General features: G+C 38.9%; 2 protein-coding genes and 2 long non-coding RNA genes across 5 annotated transcripts in view; 1 reads left to right on the top strand and 3 right to left on the bottom strand.

Moving 5' to 3' along the window:
* Nucleotides 1-4,442, bottom strand: part of LOC103512628 (ubiquitin carboxyl-terminal hydrolase isozyme L3) — an 11,646-nt gene extending 7,204 nt beyond the window's left edge. For both annotated transcript variants that reach the window (XM_026826054.1, XM_026826053.1), the window contains exon 1: nt 4,266-4,442. In XM_026826054.1, coding sequence (XP_026681855.1) covers nt 4,266-4,310 — 45 coding nt within the window. In that variant the 5' untranslated portion in view covers nt 4,311-4,442. The remainder of the gene's footprint in view (nt 1-4,265) is intronic.
* Nucleotides 1,819-2,356, bottom strand: LOC113468828. Its single transcript, XR_003392440.1, has 2 exons — nt 2,240-2,356; nt 1,819-2,080 (listed from the first exon to the last, which is right to left on the bottom strand). It is a non-coding gene; the product is annotated as an uncharacterized LOC113468828 (long non-coding RNA).
* An 884-nt stretch (nt 4,443-5,326) lies between the features above and the next one.
* On the top strand, nt 5,327-18,819 carry LOC103512627 (actin-related protein 3). Its single transcript, XM_017445480.1, has 5 exons — nt 5,327-5,370; nt 9,840-9,921; nt 16,359-16,582; nt 16,798-16,957; nt 18,640-18,819. The coding sequence occupies exons 1-5, from the start codon at nt 5,327-5,329 to the stop codon at nt 18,817-18,819; spliced, it is 690 nt and encodes a 229-aa protein (XP_017300969.1).
* On the bottom strand, nt 12,120-12,558 carry LOC113468829. Its single transcript, XR_003392441.1, has 2 exons — nt 12,528-12,558; nt 12,120-12,214 (listed from the first exon to the last, which is right to left on the bottom strand). It is a non-coding gene; the product is annotated as an uncharacterized LOC113468829 (long non-coding RNA).
* Nucleotides 18,820-19,285: the final 466 nt, after the last annotated feature.

Here is a 19,285-nt window from a genome sequence, read left to right as displayed (position 1 = left end):
AAATCAAATTCTCTTGTTAAAACGTAATCCTCACTTCGCTCGTTCTCTGATTCCAGTATCCAGTGCGACATGGTCTGGTAGAAGATTGGGACCTTATGGAGCGATTCTTTGAGCAGTGCATATTCAAATATCTGAGGGCGGAACCCGAAGACCATTACTTTCTGTTGACGGAGCCCCCTCTCAACACGCCTGAGAATAGAGAGTATACCGCAGGTATTTATTTAAGAGTTTTGACAGAGGGAACTATTACTGCTAAGGTCTTATCGTCCCGAAATCAAAGAGAGAAAGAAGACAGGATAGGAAAAAGCCAGCCGTTCCGAGAACGAACATTATCCGTTCAGGAATCGAACCCGCGACCTAGCGCCTACAAGGCAGACGCGCTACCAACCAACCTAACCAGGCTGGCATACCGGAGGTGAACCAGTTAGTTCAACCTAACCTAAAGGGTACTTTTTTTCTAAATCTAATGAATCCATCGGATCCAGCAGATTCTTTCTTTTGAAAATCCGAATCCAGTGAATCCACGGGATCCACTCGGGGACTGGATTCTTGTGTTTGCTTCACTGAAGTAGAAGATAGGGATTCCAAAGAGGGAAGTGAAAAAATCTGGTGTGAACATCACACGACTTTCCTTATCCTATATGATGCTTATTTGAGTGTTCTTTTACCCTAACTTTTACAATATCTCTAACCGTTTTGTCGCTATAGCTGAATACCGCCAAAAAACGGTCGAAATCTGTCCAAAAGCGGTCAAAATACCGCCAACCGCAGTACCTATCTTTGCTATAAGTCCCTCTCTGTTTATCTTCACCACATCCATGAACATGAAGTAAATAATGGTAATGTCCTTCAAAATGGGTTTAAAAATTTATTAATTCAAACGCTCAAGGAAATATAAAAGGGCCAATGCAGTTATTGTGCAGGGTACCATCCTTGGTAGTGCCAGATTCGAAGAGATCTTCTACTTGTAGGTAACATTTTTGGAAGATAGATGTCTCCATAAAAATATAAAAATAAGGTTATGGAATCACTTAGGAATCATCAGTAAAAACTGGTTATACATCCTTGGTAGTGCCAGATTTGAAGAGATCTTCTACTTGTAGGTAACATTTTTGGAAGATAGATGTCTCCATAAAAAATATAAAAATAAGGTTATGGAATCACTTAGGTAGGAATCATCAGTATAAACTGGTTATGGAGGGTACCTACATTATGGTACAAAACAAAATACAAACTAATTTTAGAAATAAATATTCATTTCTCTCCAAAACACCAATAAAACAACAAAATGGGTATTATTCTTTGAAAAATACTGGTATTAAACGTAGGCTGGTTTTGGCATTACCTAGGATTGTAAAATCCATAGATGGTATAATATTGACCCTACCTCCAAAACATCAACAACATAATAATGATATTATTCTTTGAGAAATACTGGTATTAAACGTAGGCTGGTTTTGGCATTACCTAGGATTGTAAAATCCATAGATGGTATAATATTGACCCTACCTCCAAAACATCAACAACATAATAATGATATTATTCTTTGAGAAATACTGGTATTAAACGTAGGTTGTTTATGGAATTACCTAGGATTGTAAAATCCGTAGATGGTATAATAATATTGACCCTATCTCCAAAATATCAACAAAATGGGTATTGTTCTTTGAGAAATACTGGTATTAAAAGTACTTGAGTTGGTTATAGAATTACCTTGGATTGGCTGTAAATGGGAAAACATTGACCTTGGATTGTAGAATAAAATCCGTAGATGGTATAATAATATTGACCCTATCTCCAAAATATCAACAAAATGGGTATTGTTCTTTGAGAAATACTGGTATTAAACGTAGGTTGTTTATGGAATTACCTAGGATTGTAAAGTCCGTAGATGGTATAATAATATTGACCCTATCTCCAAAATATCAACAAAATGGGTATTGTTCTTTGAGAAATACTGGTATTAAAAGTACTTAAGTTGGTTATAGAATTACCTTGGATTGGCTGTAAATGGGAAAAAATTGGACCTTGGATTGTAGAATCCATAGACCGTAGATGGTATTATATTGACCCGCTCTACCTCCAAAACGAAATGGGTATTGTTCTTTGAGAAATACTGGTATTAAAAGTACTTAAGTTGGTTATAGAATTACCTTGGATTGGCTGTAAATGGGAAAACATTGGACCTTGGATTGTAGAATCCATAGACCGTAGATGGTATTATATTGACCCGCTCTACCTCCAAAACATCATCAACAAAATAATGGTATTATTATTTGAGAAATATTGATATAAAATACACATAGAAGTTCTGGAATAACCTAGGATTGACCATAGATGGTTTAATATTGGCATAATCAGAAGGACATAGGTTCAATCTCACCTGACATATGGTTATCATGAATTGAATATTCAACTACAATCATAGTAGCCTACTGTTTGAGCAAAGTTAATCTGTTGTCCCATTTGAGCAGTAATAAGCATCAAGTTATTATCAAAGGGAAGAATGTTGCAGTTTGTAACTGAACTTACTTACTTACTTTACATTTGTAAACTAAAATCCAACTGCTATAATTCACACAGATCAGGTTATTGTACCACCACATTTTGTGACAGATTCTGTCACCATGGACCACACTATTATTTTAGTGCTATCAAATTCACCAACTTCATTTCTTTTTAGGTATACCAAACTGGGATTTGCAGCCAACAAAGAGCCTCAATTTATCATTCCGTCAGCCATTGCCATTAAGGAAACAGCAAAGATTGGAGATCAAGCCATTCGTAGACTGACCAAGGGTGTTGAAGATCTTGACTTCTTCATTGGAGATGAAGCATTTGATGCCAAAGGTTACTCGGTTAAGGTAAGATTTTGCTACATTTACTTTTGTAGACTTTAGACCAGAGAGCCTAACTTGACAATCTAAGTATTTAGCTTAGAGATGATGGATCATTATAATTATACAGAAAGGAAGCAGTTTAAACAAGTCTCATTTTTATTTTTAAGTAATTCTGACAACAATATTCTTAAATTACAAGTACTTTGTACCAACTTTGCAATCCAAAGAAAACACACTCATGAAAGAGGTCTACAGAAAAAGGTATTGGCCAGTTTCCTCGCAAATGTTTTATCATACAAATACCCTGTGTACGACGATCATTATAATTATACAGAAAGGAAGCAGTTTAAACAAGTCTCATTTTTATTTTTAAGTAATTCTGACAACAATATTCTTAAATTACCAGTACTTTGTACCAACTTTGCAATCCAAAGAAAACACACTCATGAAAGAGGTCTACAGAAAAAGGTATTGGCGAGTTTCCTCGCAAATGTTTTATCATACAAATACCCTGTGTACGATTGATGAGAACTAATTCAGGACTAATTTGTCTCTCCGGTTTGGCTGGGCTTAGGAGCTCAAAGTTCTGTTCTTTTATTTGTATCCCTGCCTTGTATGTAGTTTGTTGGTCCAATTAAATTATTCAAAGCTACCATTTTTGGTTGTAAACTTGATTAATTTTATATTATTTCTCTACATCCATATCTTTCTCCGAAGATGGAAAACAAGGAACTGAAATGTCAAAATAAATTTCTTTTCACAAAATACTGTATATCTACTTCTATTGTACTAGTTGAAAAATATCCAAGAAGAAAATAATACCTTTTATTTCGTCATCGTCTATTAACGGGTACCGTCTTATCAAAACACTTCTAATGTATGTACTATGTTGAAAGATTTTTCAAACTGAAATACTGAAATGTGTTTCGGTTTCGCGTTCTTCGTGTTTTAAAATAAAATAAAGGAGTGAGAAAAGAGGAGGGAGTAGAGAGTTAGGAAAGGGGGGGAAGAGAACGGAGAGTAAAGAGAGGATGAGAAAAGGAGGGGGGAATTTGAGAAATAGGAAAGAAGCGGCAGGGTAATGACTCCCTAGACATCACAAGGCGCAGGTCTATGTCTATTTGTTCTGTGTAGGTCAGGGATTCCCAAACGATACCCCTGTGCCTTCCTTGCCCTGCCTCGGCGCGGAGGTGTAGTGGTCAAGACGCTCGCCTGGTAAACAGGAGGGCGTGAGTTCAGTCCCAGCCGAGGTAGATAATTTTATATAGGTGTATTTTCCTTTCGTAGCCGATTCCGATGGCGCTGAATGTTTTATTTCCTATGGTTTAGTACAGGCGATATTTCAGGGTACAAAAGAGAACCGGTTCCGTCTCCGAAAGGAAAGGAAAATGCACCTATTGTAGTACAAGAGAGATTGAGAGATTGGTTTCTTACATCTGGATTTGACTCAAGTGGAATCCAAAACGACATCGTGATAGATATTGGTGAAAGGACTGGGTTTCCTAATATGTACTATACAGATTTAAAGTCTTGAAACGCAAGTAGTTTTCCAGATTATCAGTTAATCTCCGGACCCCAGTTGGATTAATGGATTTTCCAGCGAAAAAGCTAGCTCATGAAGGCTCTGTGTTAAGTTACCACATCATTTTCCACTTGCCAAGAACATCTCAGAATGGCCTAACTCAGCCCTGTTCATAACCACGGCCTGAATTTTTTTTTGGTGATTACGGTGAAGATAGCAACGCCGCACGCCGCACGTTTGAGAACATAGCACAGTTTTAACCGAGTTTTTTCGTTCAAAAAAATTCGGCTCGAAGACTCGAAGAGTGAAAAGAGGGAAGTTTGCTCACTTCTCAAGTATTCGTTGGACGAGGTGTTAGAGGTGTTTAAGGTGTTTTGAGTTTTGACTTTTTCTTTTAATTTTAATTAATTTTCCTATGAAGCTATTTTAATTTCTCTCAGGTTTCCTTAATTTTGATTTAGTGTTAAATCAGTCTGTACTGCCGAGCTCATTACGGTGAAGATAGCAACGCCGCACGTTTGAGAACATAGCACAGTTTTAACCGAGTTTTTTCGTTCAAAAAAATTCGGCTCGAAGAGTGAAAAGAGGGAAGTTTGCTCACTTCTCAAGTATTCGTTGGACGAGGTGTTTTGAGTTTTGACTTTTTCTTTTAAATTAGTTTAATTAATTTTCCTATGAAGTTATTTTAATTTCTCTCAGGTTTCCTTAATTTTGATTTAGTGTTAAATCAGTCTGTACTATTTCGTTCAAAAAAATTCGGCTCGAAGACTCGAAGAGTGAAAAGAGGGAAGTTTGCTCACTTCTCAAGTATTCGTTGGACGAGGTGTTTGAGGTGTTTCGAGTTTTGACTTTTTCTTTTAATTTTAATTAATTTTCCTATGAAGTTATTTTAATTTCTCTCAGGTTTCCTTAATTTTGATTTAGTGTTAAATCAGTGTCAGTCTGTACTGCCGAGCTTAGGACAATGACTGGAAGGCTACCGGCATGCGTCATTGACGTTGGAACAGGGTAAGACCGAGATAGGTATCTAAATGATGGGGGAACCCTACCCTTTCTATGAATCATAACCAGATCAGTGCTACATTTTGTTCAGCTACATTGGTCATGGCTAGTACTTGGATTGGGAGGGAAAATACACCCCCCTGATTTAAAATGATTATCTTCAATCTACCTTCACTGCTGGTTATCCTCAGACTGAATCAGAACACTAGACACAACTATCCTGTTTTACTGGTGTAGTGGTCAAAGCACTCGCCTAGTAATCAGAAGGACATAGGTTCAATCTCACCTGACATATGGTTATCATGAATTGAATATTCAACTACAATCATAGTAGCCTACTGTTTGAGCGAAGTTAATCTGTTGTCCCATTTGAGCAGTAATAAGCATCAAGTTATTATCAAAGGGTAGAATGTTGCAGTTTGTAACTGAACTTACTTACTTTACATTTGTAAACTAAAATCCAACTGCTATAATTCACACAGATCAGGTTGTACATACCTAATAGATGTCAACAAATTTTTAGGCAACAAAGTGAGTTCTGAGTTTTAACTCGGGAACTTTTCCTCAAGTTTGTCAGTCTGTTTCACCATAAATCTCAAATGGTAGGTATCCTTCCTATTTCATTGAATTTTGTCAAAATTGAAGTTTTTCTCTTTAGATTGTGAACAAAATTAATCCTATGGAGGAACTGCAGAGGCCTTTTTACAAGTCACTGAGCCAAATATTTAGTGGACAAATACTCTTGCATGTGATTTTTTAGTGTACTTGCACAAGATTTGCAGAATACACATAATGCACTCAGGCTTAACTCATGCAAGTCTAGTCTACCTAGTGTTCTTCAAAGATTGTCCTTGAGATGCATCTACAATAACAGTGGACACTGCTTGTTCTGCCCTTTTAACTTTCTTAGTGTACTTGCACAAGATTTGCAGAATACACATAATGCACTCAGGCTTAACTCATGCAAGTCTAGTCTACCTAGTGTTCTTCAAAGCTTGTCCTTGAGATGCATCTACAATAACAGTAGACACTGCTTGTTCTGCCCTTTTAACTTTCAAATACTCTTGCATGTGATTTTTTAGTGTACTTGCACAAGATTTGCAGAATACACAATGCACTCAGGCTTAACTCATGCAAGTCTAGCCTACCTTGTGTTCTTCAAAGCTTGTCCTTGAGGTGCATCTACAATAACAGTAGACACTGCTTGTTCTGCCCTTTTAACTTTCAACTATAGGAGCAGAGGGTGATTAGTGACTTTTTAGATTGGATTTTTTTTTTTGCCACTATTCAGCCTAAAATGCTGTTGTACTTACATCTGGATTTGACTCAAGTGGAATCCAAAACGACATCGTGATAGATATTGGTGAAAGGACTGGGTTTCCTAATATGTACTATAACAGATTTAAAGTCTTGAAACGCAAGTAGTTTTCCAGATTATCAGTTAATCTCCGGACCCCAGTTGGATTTTCCAGCGGAAAAAGCTTTTCCTTTCCTTNNNAGGAGTGAGAAAAGAGGAGGGAGTAGAGAGTTAGGAAAGGGGGGGAAGAGAACGGAGAGTAAAGAGAGGATGAGAAAAAGAGGGGGGAATTTGAGAAATAGGAAAGAGGCGGCAGGGTAATGACTCCCTAGACATAACAAGGCGCAGGTCTATGTCTATTTGTTCTGTGTAGGTCAGGGATTCCCAAACGATACCCATGTGCCTTCCTTGCCCTGCCTCGGCGCGGAGGTGTAGTGGTCAAGACGCTCGCCTGGTAAACAGGAAGGCGTGAGTTCAATCCCAGCCGAGGTAGATAATTTTATTATAGGTGTATTTTCCTTTCGTAACCGGTTCCGATGGCGCTGAATGTTTTATTTCCTATGGTTTAGTACAGGCGATATTTCAGGGTACAAAAGAGAACCGGTTCCGTCTCCGAAAGGAAAGGAAAATGCACCTATTGTAGTACAAGAGAGATTGAGAGATTGGTTTAAAAGATGAGTGTTTCACCGCCGTTTTTATTTCGTAGCAATGGAACAACTGCTACATTAGACGCTTGTGGCCTGTGTCGTAGCATGCCCATCCCGTAGTATGCCTCTCATCAGATGGGCGAGAAGAGACACAATACTTCCCATTTAGGTGCTGGCTCAACACGAGAACACCAGAAAGTAACCCGTTGAAATATTTGCAATCGAAAAACGAGTACAAACTTTTGTCGATGGTGGGATTCGAACCCGGGACCTTCTGCATGGCAAGCAAGCGCGCTACCACTGGACCAACCGTGCCCCCTAACCAATAGTATTGGTTGATGCTCAAAAGGGGCTTTTCGGGCCCAGGTAAAGAAGACTTTTGACTGCGCAAATGAGCAACTGTAGTACTTACGAGCTTCGAAGAAAAACAGCTTTCTAGTGACCCAAAAAACACAACTCCGACCCAAACTTGTGACTTTGCTGAAAAATGAAAAGCTCATCCCTAAAAGGAATTTAACTAAAAAGAAAATGAGATAGTGGAATGATAGACACTATGTTTTCACTTCACAAAAACCTTGAACGTGGACACTGAAGGGCTTGAGAAAAAAAAACGCTTGCTGATGCCTACCAAACCACAAAGTAGATGGAAACCTTGTTCATTTTGTACAACACACAAGACACGTTATTGTTTACAAGGAGTTATTATGTAATTGTTAAGGTTGTTTTTCTGAAGAAAGCACAACGGAGGAATACAGTAGATAATTATAACACAATTTGCCCGTCTGAGATATGTAGGACTGAGGACTGACTAGAAAAAAAGGTAAGAATAAATTTACCATATTTAAACAGAACGCAGTAATTAAATAAATATTTTGTAGGTACATAATTCAAGGAAAATAATAGAAAGTAAAAAAAAGACAATATGTGGCTTTGTCCTATAACAACCAGAAAATGAGAAAGGTATCCTCCGTTGGCTTTTGTTCAAAAAAACTCAGGAAACAGAAGAGAATGGTAAGGTACGCTGGCAAAAACCTAATGGTTACTGTAAAAAATTTGTACATTAATATTTGAGAGGATAGGACAAAAAAGATGCTCAAAAAGAAATTGGAATTCAACTTTTCCCCCGAAAAAAGAGAAAAAACAATGAAGCAAAACAGTTTTTTTATGATAATTATGTTCAAACAAACTGTCTACAGCGAGTTTTTTCTACTTGGAAAAAGCAGAAAAAGTCAAAAGTTAGTATCTGAGAGTGTACAAAAATGTCCAGAATAGCCCACATTTTTCTATACGGGTTCTTGGAAGTTGAATTAACAATTAATTCCATTTCTACAGGGGTTCTTGGAATGTTGAAAATTGGAAACTAATAATTCAAGATTTTTTTCCCCCAAACTAAGGCCATTTTTTGGTTTACAAATAATTGAACTCTCTCAGTGGTTGATAAAATTATGAACATTAAGTGCATTCCAATAATTGAAAACATTATTTCGGAGGATTTGTGGCGCAAAGTGCCAAAAAGTTATGACCAGCTCTACCACAAACAATCAGCATCATTAGAAATTTCACTAATCCGAGGTTTTCTAGGTAATCAATATAATCATCCAAACAAGACTCATTAAAAAGATAGTATAATTCTACGCTGATTTAAAGGCGTTTTCATTTGCAAAGCTTCTTTAAATCCAATTATTTATTTATTAAGGACTCTTTTTTGATATGATTGAAAAATCTCTCAATCGTGAAATCTTCACTTATGTTATTGGTGGATACCCTACATAGTATCGGTTGAAAGTTGATCAGACTATTCCGACATTAAAGGCTAAAAATATTTTATTTCGTCTATTAACGGGTACCGTCTTATCAAAACACTTCTAATGTGTGTTGAAAGATTTTTCAAACTGAAACGAAACATTGTGTTTCGGTTTCGCGTTCTTCGTGTTTTGAAATAAAAATAAAGGAGTGAGAAAAGAGGAGGGAGTAGAGAGTTGGGAGTAGAGAGTTAGGAAAGGGGGAAAAAGAACGGAGAGTAAAGAGAGGATGAGAAAAGGAGGGGGGAATTTGAGAAATAGGAAAGAGTTATCTATGTGTATGTGCTGTTGTTATTGTAGTAAGTAGCCATTGTCCAAGTCAAACGGAATCAAACTCCTTCTGTATACGGCCCTGCTATGTAGAGTAGGTAATTGTTTTGGGCTGACATTTGGTTTTGGGCCACAAACCTACCTTATAGATCTGACCATGAACACAAACACCGGTGCGAGTATTCCATATATCAATAGCATGAACAATGCCCTGATCACTAATAAGAACAGTTATCTATGTGTATGTGCTGTTGTTATTGTAGTAAGTAGCCATTGTCCAAGTCAAACGGAATCAAACTCCTTCTGTATACGGCCCTGCCATGTAGAGTAGGTAATTGTTTTGGGCTGACATTTGGTTTTGGGCCACAAACCTACCTTATAGATCTGACCATGGACACAAACACCGGTGCGAGTATTCCATATATCAATAGCATGAACAATGCCCTGATCACTAATAAGAACAGCTCGGCCCATAGAAGAGAGAACATTGACCGGGATTGTAGTGGACAGTGGAGATGGTGTCACCCATGTCATTCCAGTGGTAAGTGGTGCCCCCTAGTGGCTGATGTTGGAACTTGGTGTCCACAATTTATCCCATACTCGCTCTCATTGAGTGCCCTGCACTGGGTCTCAAAATACACTCAGAACAGATAAAAACGTTGCTGAACTTCATAAAAGAGACAGCAATGTTTTGAAGGAGAAGAGTGAAATAACAACAAGAATGAGGTGCAATAGTCCTACATACTGGACTCCGCACACAGGAATTTCGTCAGAAAAGACCCTCATTTCAATGTAATGTGTATGTGTCCCATACAACTTCTTACTTTCACCATTTCTTAAACATACATACAAACACAAACTGTATACCGAATCTCTTAGAGTCCTTGGACAGTCAGTCTGCCTTGCAAGCGCTATGTTGCGGGTTTGATTCTTGCCCAGGACGGATTTTATCCTTCTTCTCTCTTCACAGTCTTCACTTTCGGGAGCTTTACCAACAATTGGGGTCACTATTAATGAATTTATTTAATTTTGACATGGGTCAACACGGGAACACCAGAAAGTAACCCGTTGAAATATTTGCAATCGAAAAACGAGTACAAATTTTTGTCGATGGTGGGATTCGAACCCGGGACCTTCTGCATGGCAAGCAAGCGCGTTACCACTGGACCAACCGTGCCCCCGAAAGGAAAAGAAAATGCACCTATTGTAGTACAAGCCTTCTGTTGATCGAGCTCAAACTCCACAGAGAAAGAACATTTTGTTTGGGATTATGAGTCGCACCATTTTTTGCAAATGTCAAAAGCGAACCAATGGTATATTAAATCCTCTAATGGGGTATGGGGTTAGATCGACTGTAAACGCATCTTTAAGTTTAGCAACCATCAGAATCGATGAAGCCACTTTGCCAAACCCTTCAATCCTCTGGACCCCATAAACAAACAGACAGATAATATAAATGTATGTTTGTTTGTCGAAATCGAATAGATTTTCATGAAGTTCTCCTGTTAAAATGACATATAAATCTATGTTTGTTTGTCAAAATCGAACAGGTTTTTTTTTTAATAAGAACAGCCAGGATGTGACTTGAGAGATATAGAACGGAGCATACTCGCACATCAGAGCCCATGTATGATGAACTTAGTCCTGAAATTATAGGAGAAGAGTTTCTTTTCATTTTTTGTTACAAGGCCAAATACCAACTTGGGCCTCGTCACAAAAAGTAAGAGGCAGTAAGTATTTTTTTTTTTATTATCTTGAGAGATATAGAACGGAGCATACTCGCACATCAGAGCCCATGTATGATGAACTTAGTCCTGAAAATAAAGGAGAAGAGTTTTTTTCATTTTATTTCTTGTGACGAGGCCAAATACCGACTTGGGCCTCGTCACAAAAAGTAAGAGGCAGTAAGTATTTTATTTTTATTTTTTTTTTTTACTTGAGAGATATAGAACGGAGCATACTCGCACATCAGAGCCCATGTATGATGAACTTAGTCCTGAAAATAAAGGAGAAGAGTTTTTTTTTTATTTTTTGTGACAAGGCCAAATACCGACTTGGGCCTCGTCACAAAAAGTAAGAGGCAGTAAGTATTTTTTTTTTATTTTTTTTTTTAGGATGTTTTTATTTCGTACCAATAAAACACGGGTAGGTACATTAGACTCATGTGATCTGTGTTTTAGCATGCCCATCCCGTAGTATGCCTCTCATCAGATGGGCGACAAGAGACACTATACTTCCCATTTAGGTGCTGGGTAAACGCGAGATTACCAGAAAGTAACACGTTGAAATATTTGCAATCGAAAAACGAGCACAATTTTTTGTCGATGATGAGCATTGAACTTGGGACCTTCTGCATGGCAAGCAATGGCTAAAGTAACACGTTGAAATATTTGCAATCGAAAAACGAGCACAATTTTTTGTCGATGATGAGCATTGAACTTGGGACCTTCTGCATGGCCAGCAATGGCTTTACCACTGGACTAACCGTGCCCCCAGCTAGTTAGTTTCGTGTTCAACTGTTTACTGAATCCTGAAATATACAGAACTGGAGTTTACAGAACTGGCGTAAGAATAGACCTCCAAGCAATGGCTTTACCACTGGACTAACCGTGCCCCCAGCTAGTTAGTTACGTGTTCAACTGTTTACTGAATCCTGAAATATACAGAACTAGAGTTTACAGAACTGGCGTAAGAATAGACCTCCGAAATCTGGAAATAAATTTAAAATTGTGAAACTTGCCTTTGATTTTCTCCGAGGCTCCATTCTCTACATTCCACACACTCACATGATTTCCTCTCTCGGTGAATTCACATGACAGGAATCCATCCTCCATCTGAAGTGTAAAATAAAATCTTTATGTAGGTACTTTTTTCTTAATTGCAAAAGTGGCTTTGAAGGTTTTAAAATATTGAAAAAAAAAATAAATAAAAATAGAACATAAAAAAAGGAAAACACCAGTGACTCACGCTTTCGGACTGAGAAAAGTTAGCAGCCCGTCATTGTCCAGACGGTCACCCATCCGGATACTAACCACGCGCGACGTTGCTTAACTTCTGTGATCTCTGAAGAACTGGCGTTTTCAACGTGTGCTATTACCGCTGTTTACAAGGTGCCCGTGTCACAGTAGGGCTGAAAAGTTCGCTTACCGCCAGAGATCCAGGAGTTGACAGGCGATTGTGTCTTTGTTCCTATGTTTGAATTGACATGGTATCCGACCATATGTGTCTTGCTCCGTATTATAAACACTGATGCCTGCATTGTCTACGAGCAAAAGTTTGAACACTTTGGAATGAAGGACAATAACTTCAAGTAGTTTGCCACTGATGTCAATATCTATTGAGCAAATGTATTGGATTTTACCTCTCAGGTTAAGATGAAATATCTTCAATGTGGTGCCACCTGCAATGATGTGACCTGTTGCCTCACTGATCACACATCTGAAATCAAAACAAAAATGATAACCTTTCCTGAATGATTGGAAAATACTTCCATAGGTTTCTTTTGGTTCAAACTAAAAGCTCATGTCTTCTTGTTGTCTTTGGTTTTCTAGTTGGCTTTATGGTTCAAAGCTAATCTGCCTCAAACATTTCGTAAGTACATACGTACTCTCTGACGTCACAACTCTTCGAACTTTTTCATTAGGACGGCAATTAAAAATTGAATTCTCGACCTTTTAAAGTTACTTTTTCCGAGTTTCGACCTCAGATTTGGATTTTTCACAACATTTTACGTAGGAATCGACCTTTTATCAATAATATTTTCCCAATTGCAACTCCTCCATTAGGCTCATATCTTAGTGGTAATTTTGTCAGTTCATCTACTTCTACCTTTTATCAATAATATTTTCCCAATTGCAACTCCTCCATTAGGCTCATATCTTAGTGGTAATTTTGTCAGTTCATCTACTTCTACACTCACACCAGTCTGTCTGAGGGACTGGAAACAGGGAGCATACCAGCCTGAAATTTCCCTTGCTAAAGAAATAGCGAAGGTTAAGTGCGAAGGGCATCCACTCGTAAAATTTGTAGCCAAAACCAAATGTCAGCTTAAAGCAATCACCCTAGTTAGGGCTGATTGAGAGGATGACGAAAAACACCGAAAATCAAATTCTCTTGTTAAAACGTAATCCTCACTTCGCTCGTTCTCTGATTCCAGTATCCAGTGCGACATGGTCTGGTAGAAGATTGGGACCTTATGGAGCGATTCTTTGAGCAGTGCATATTCAAATATCTGAGGGCGGAACCCGAAGACCATTACTTTCTGTTGACGGAGCCCCCTCTCAACACGCCCGAGAATAGAGAGTATACCGCAGGTATTTTTTTTTTTAGTTTTGACAGAGGGAACTATTACTGCTAAGGTCTTATCGTCCCGAAATCAAAGAGAGAAAGAAGACAGGATAGGAAAAAGCCAGCCGTTCCGAGAACGAACATTATCCGTTCTGGAATCGAACCCGCAACCTAGCGCCTATAAGGCAGACGCGCTACCAACCAAGCTAACCAGGCTGGCATACCGGAGGTGAACCAGTTGGTTCAATCTAGCCTAAAGGGTACTTTTTTTTCTAAATCTAATGAATCCGTCGAATCCAGCAGATTCTTTCTTTTGAAAATCTGAATCCAGTGAATCCACGGGATCCACTCGGGGACTGGATTCGTTTGGTCCACTGAAGTAGAAGATAGGTATTCCAAAGAGGGAAGTGAAAGCCATGACTGAAAATCAATAGAACAGTTGCGCTGACTTAGGCGAGGTTTTAAAGTCAAAGAGCTGCCAGCCTAGTTAGCTTAGTTGGTAGTGCGTCTGCCTTGTAAGCGCTAGGCCGCGGGTTCGATTCCCGCCCGGGGCGGATTTTATCCTGATGGGATAATGTTCGTTCTCGGAACGACTGGCTTTCTCCTCTCCTGTCTTCCTTCTCTCGTCGATTTCGGGACGATAAGACCTAGCAATTACAGTTCCCTCTGTCAAACCTCTTTTTTTTTTTTAAAAAAAAAAGAAAAAAATATGTCTATGTAAGGAAAATGAAAAGGATTCCAAAGGAGCCAGATTCTTGAATCCATCGAATTCTCACACACTGATCGCTCTATCTCCAGAACCACGACACCTAGAAAGCTGAAATTTGGTAGGAATATTCCATGCCTCGGGATGAACTAGCGGGATTCCGGAGCGAAGCGACGGAATTCAGCTTATATTATAAGAACAAGATCCATTCACTCATTCACAGTCCACATTTCATAGTTCACACACTGATCGCTCTATCTCCAGAACCACGACACCTAGAAAGCTGAAATTTGGTAGGAATATTCCATGCCTCGGGATGAACTAGCGGGATTCCGGAGCGAAGCGACGGAATTCAGCTTATATTATAAGAACAAGATCCATTCACTCATTCACAGTCCACATTTCATAGTTCACACACTGATCGCTCTATCTCCAGAACCACGACACCTAGAAAGCTGAAATTTGGTAGGAATATTCCATGCCTCGGGATGAACTAGCGGGATTCCGGAGCGAAGCGACGGAATTCAGCTTATATTATAAGAACAAGATCCATTCACTCATTCACAGTCCACATTTCATAGTTCACACACTGATCGCTCTATCTCCAGAACCACGACACCTAGAAAGCTGAAATTTGGTAGGAATATTCCATGCCTCGGGATGAACTAGCGGGATTCCGGAGCGAAGCGACGGAATTCAGCTTATATTATAAGAACAAGATCCATTCACTCATTCACAGTCCACATTTCATAGTTCACACACTGATCGCTCTATCTCCAGAACCACGACACCTAGAAAGCTGAAATTTGGTAGGAATATTCCATGCCTCGGGATGAACTAGCGGGATTCCGGAGCGAAGCGACGGAATTCAGCTTATATTATAAGAACAAGATCCATTCACTCATTCACAGTCCACATTTCATAGTTCACACACTGATCGCTCTATCTCCAGAACCACGACACCTAGAAAGCTGAAATTTGGTAGGAATATTCCATGCCTCGGGATGAACTAGCGGGATTCCGGAGCGAAGCGACGGAATTCAGCTTATATTATAAGAACAAGATCCATTCACTCATTCACAGTCCACATTTCATAGTTCACACACTGATCGCTCTATCTCCAGAACCACGACACCTAGAAAGCTGAAATTTGGTAGGAATATTCCATGCCTCGGGATGAACTAGCGGGATTCCGGAGCGAAGCGACGGAATTCAGCTTATATTATAAGAACAAGATCCATTCACTCATTCACAGTCCACATTTCATAGTTCACACACTGATCGCTCTATCTCCAGAACCACGACACCTAGAAAGCTGAAATTTGGTAGGAATATTCCATGCCTCGGGATGAACTAGCGGGATTCCGGAGCGAAGCGACGGAATTCAGCTTATATTATAAGAACAAGATCCATTCACTCATTCACAGTCCACATTTCATAGTTCACACACTGATCGCTCTATCTCCAGAACCACGACACCTAGAAAGCTGAAATTTGGTAGGAATATTCCATGCCTCGGGATGAACTAGCGGGATTCCGGAGCGAAGCGACGGAATTCAGCTAGTGTGTTCATATTCCCAATAGTCATTACAACCAATGGGCTTGTACACAAAAACACGCTCAGTAATCTGGAAAAACTCAAGATAAAGAACGCCAGGAATGTTGTAAAGAAATGCCAAAAATCAGTCATCATCTCAACAACTGGAATTATAAGAAGAGTGCTTGCAGAGGAAGAATGAAATGCCTACATGTGAAGTATGTTGCCAAATAGTGCCCATACTTTGCATTATTTACCGTTATTATATTGGACTAATAAATAAAGTGGATATATTCATAATAATAATAATAAAAATATCGGACCAGGCAATCGCGAGTTATAGCGGAACAATGAAACACATAAACATCTAAACCAAACGCAAAACGGTCGAGTTAAAACGTAGACGTTCACTTCGTTTGATCAATTATTTTATTATTGTTTATTTCAGGCGGAAGGCTATGTGATAGGGTCATGTATCAAGCACATACCCATAGCGGGACGTAACATTACCTATTTCATTCAGTCCCTATTGAGAGAGCGAGAGATTGGTATACCTCCAGAACAAAGTCTGGAAACAGCTAAAGCTATCAAGGAACGGTACTCTTATATTTGTCCCGATATTGCTAAGGAGTTTGCCAAGTACGATGCTGACCCTGGCAAATGGATGAGAAAGTAAGTAATCCAATATCTAAATTATGATTTATTTGTGGTGAAGCTGAGAGCTTCACAATTTTTCGGGGATATCACAACATTACTAGGAGCCTCCTTTACTATTTATATCTATAATTTCTTTTTACTCTGGTAATGCCGCCACTGGTCGCTACTCGATTAAAGTGGCTACTCAATTGTCCTGACGAGGCTGAGTGCACCCCGAACTCCAAGCACAGAGCCAAAAAAACCTGGCTGCAACGAGATATCAAGCGCGTCGTGGACGCCCGACTCAAACTTAGCGAGACGCTGAGTGGAGGATATATCAAGGTGAGTGGATCAAGTTTCGATGAAGGTAACGGAAGTGTCAAGGAAGTTCCAGGGGAGGAGACTGCATTGGTATGGACATGTTGAAAGAAGAGATGAGAGCTACGTAGGGAAAAGAGTTGAGAGAGGATATATCAAGGTGAGTGGATCAAGTTTCGATGAAGGTAACGGAAGTGTCAAGGAAGTTCCAGGGGAGGAGACTGCATTGGTATGTGGACATGTTGAAAGAAGAGATGAGAGCTACATAGGAAAAAGAGTTGATAGAAGTGAGAGGGAGAAAAGGGCGAGGTAGACCGAAGAAAAGGTGGAAAGATTGTGTGAATCAAGACCTGGGTAAAAAAAAAAACATCAAAACATGAGCTACACAATAAGGCTGCCTGGAATAGACTGACAAGAAACGCCGACCCTATTTAAATAGGGAAAGGCTAGGAAGAAGAAGAGTGGATGAAGTTTCGATTTTACTATTTCCACTTGAAGGGCGGAGACTTTTATTAGATTGGAACTTTTTTACTTTCCTCATCCAAACTTGGATACGGACCACATTATAGTTTAAGAAGGCGGCATTACCAGAGTAAAAAGAAAAATTATAGATACATATGTCAGAAATAGTAAAGGAGGTTTGTGATATCCACAAAAATTGTGAAGAAGCTATCAGTTTCACCACAAATAAATCATGATTTAGATTTTAGATTATTCAAGTCTGTTTGGAACTTTGACGTAATTAATAACTATGTTGATTTTCAAGAAGAAGAGTGGATGAAGTTTCGATTTTACTATTTCCACTTGAAGGGCGGAGACTTTCATTAGATTGGAACTTTTTTACTTTCCTCATCCAAACTTGGATACGGACCACATTATAGTTTAAGAAATGCCGCCTTTAAGTTTAAGAAATGCTGTTTAAGAAGGTGGCATTACCAGAGTAAAAAGAAAAAAATACAGATACATATGTCAGAAATAGTAAAGGAGGTTCTTAGCAATGCTGTGATATCTACAAAAATTGTGAAGAAGCTATCAGCTTCACCACAAATAAATCATGATTTAGATTTTAGATTAGATTATTTAAGTCTATTTGGAACTTTGACGTAATTAATAACTATGTTGATTTTCCATCTTTTTTTTTATTATTATTTCGTAGCAACGAAACAACTGCTACATTAGACTCGTGTGGTCTGTCTCGTAGGCCATATGATGTATGTCCTACAATCCTACATCATATGGCCATTAAGAGACAATTCTTCCGATGATGATGATGTTGAGTTAACACGAGAACACAAGAACAAATAAACCATGATTTAGATTTTAGATTATTTAGATTAGATTATTTAAGTCTATTTGGAACTATAACTATGTTGATTTTCCATATTTTTTTTATTATTATTATTTCGTAGCAACGAAACAACTGCTACATTAGACTCGTGTGGTCTGTGTCGTAGGCCATATGATCTATGTCCTACAATCCTACATCATATGGCCATTAAGAGACGCAATTCTTCCGATGATGGTGTTGACTTAACACGAGAACACAAGAAAGTGACCCGTTGAAATATTTGTTGACTTTGGAAATCAAACCAGGGACGTCCTACACTATGGCCATTAAGAGAAACAATTCTTCCTATGATGATGTTGACCTCGTAACACGAGAACACAAGAAAGTGACCCGTTGAAATATTTGTTGACTTTGGAAATCGAACCAGGGACGTCCTACATGGCAAACAATTTATTCATCATTTATACCCGTTGTTGTTCTTTTTCAGCCGAAACCGATCGATGTTCAAGTGATAACTCATCATATGCAAAGGTACGCGGTTTGGTTCGGGGGTTCCATGCTGGCATCCACCCCCGAATTCTATGAGGTGTGCCATACCAAGGCGGCATATGAGGAGTATGGACCTAGCATTTGTAGACACAACCCTGTGTTTGGTACAATGACGTAATGTGGCCATTTCCACAACCGCCTACCAGCGAAGTATTGTACCGATTATTGGTACTGAAAGTATTGTGTGTTTGGGTAATCGTCATGCGCTGGTTCCTCAGTTTTGTAAAAGTTAGGGTAAAAGAACACTCAAATAAGCATCATTTAATAGGATAAGGAAAGTCGTGTGATGTTCACACCAGATTTTTTTCCATTATTTCGTAGCAACGAAACAACTGCTACATTAGACTCGTGTGGTCTGTGTCGTAGGCCATATGTAATGTAAAGCAGTTTCTTTGTGTTGTTATGTCACAACTTTGGTGCTCACTGCAGCATTGTAGGATTTTCCAAATATCTCAATAATCCTGAAAGCCAATGTTTACCTACCATGCTGGCACCGGTCGCTATGCGCATTTATACTTCTCGGAACGGCTGTCTTTCTCCTATCCCATGTTCATGCTCTCTTCGACTTCGGGACGATAAGACCT

This window comes from Diaphorina citri, unplaced genomic scaffold (genome assembly GCF_000475195.1).
Source record: "Diaphorina citri unplaced genomic scaffold, Diaci psyllid genome assembly version 1.1 scaffold866, whole genome shotgun sequence".
Taxonomy (NCBI): Eukaryota; Metazoa; Arthropoda; class Insecta; order Hemiptera; family Psyllidae; genus Diaphorina; species Diaphorina citri.
This window is presented reverse-complemented; position numbering and strand designations above follow the sequence as displayed.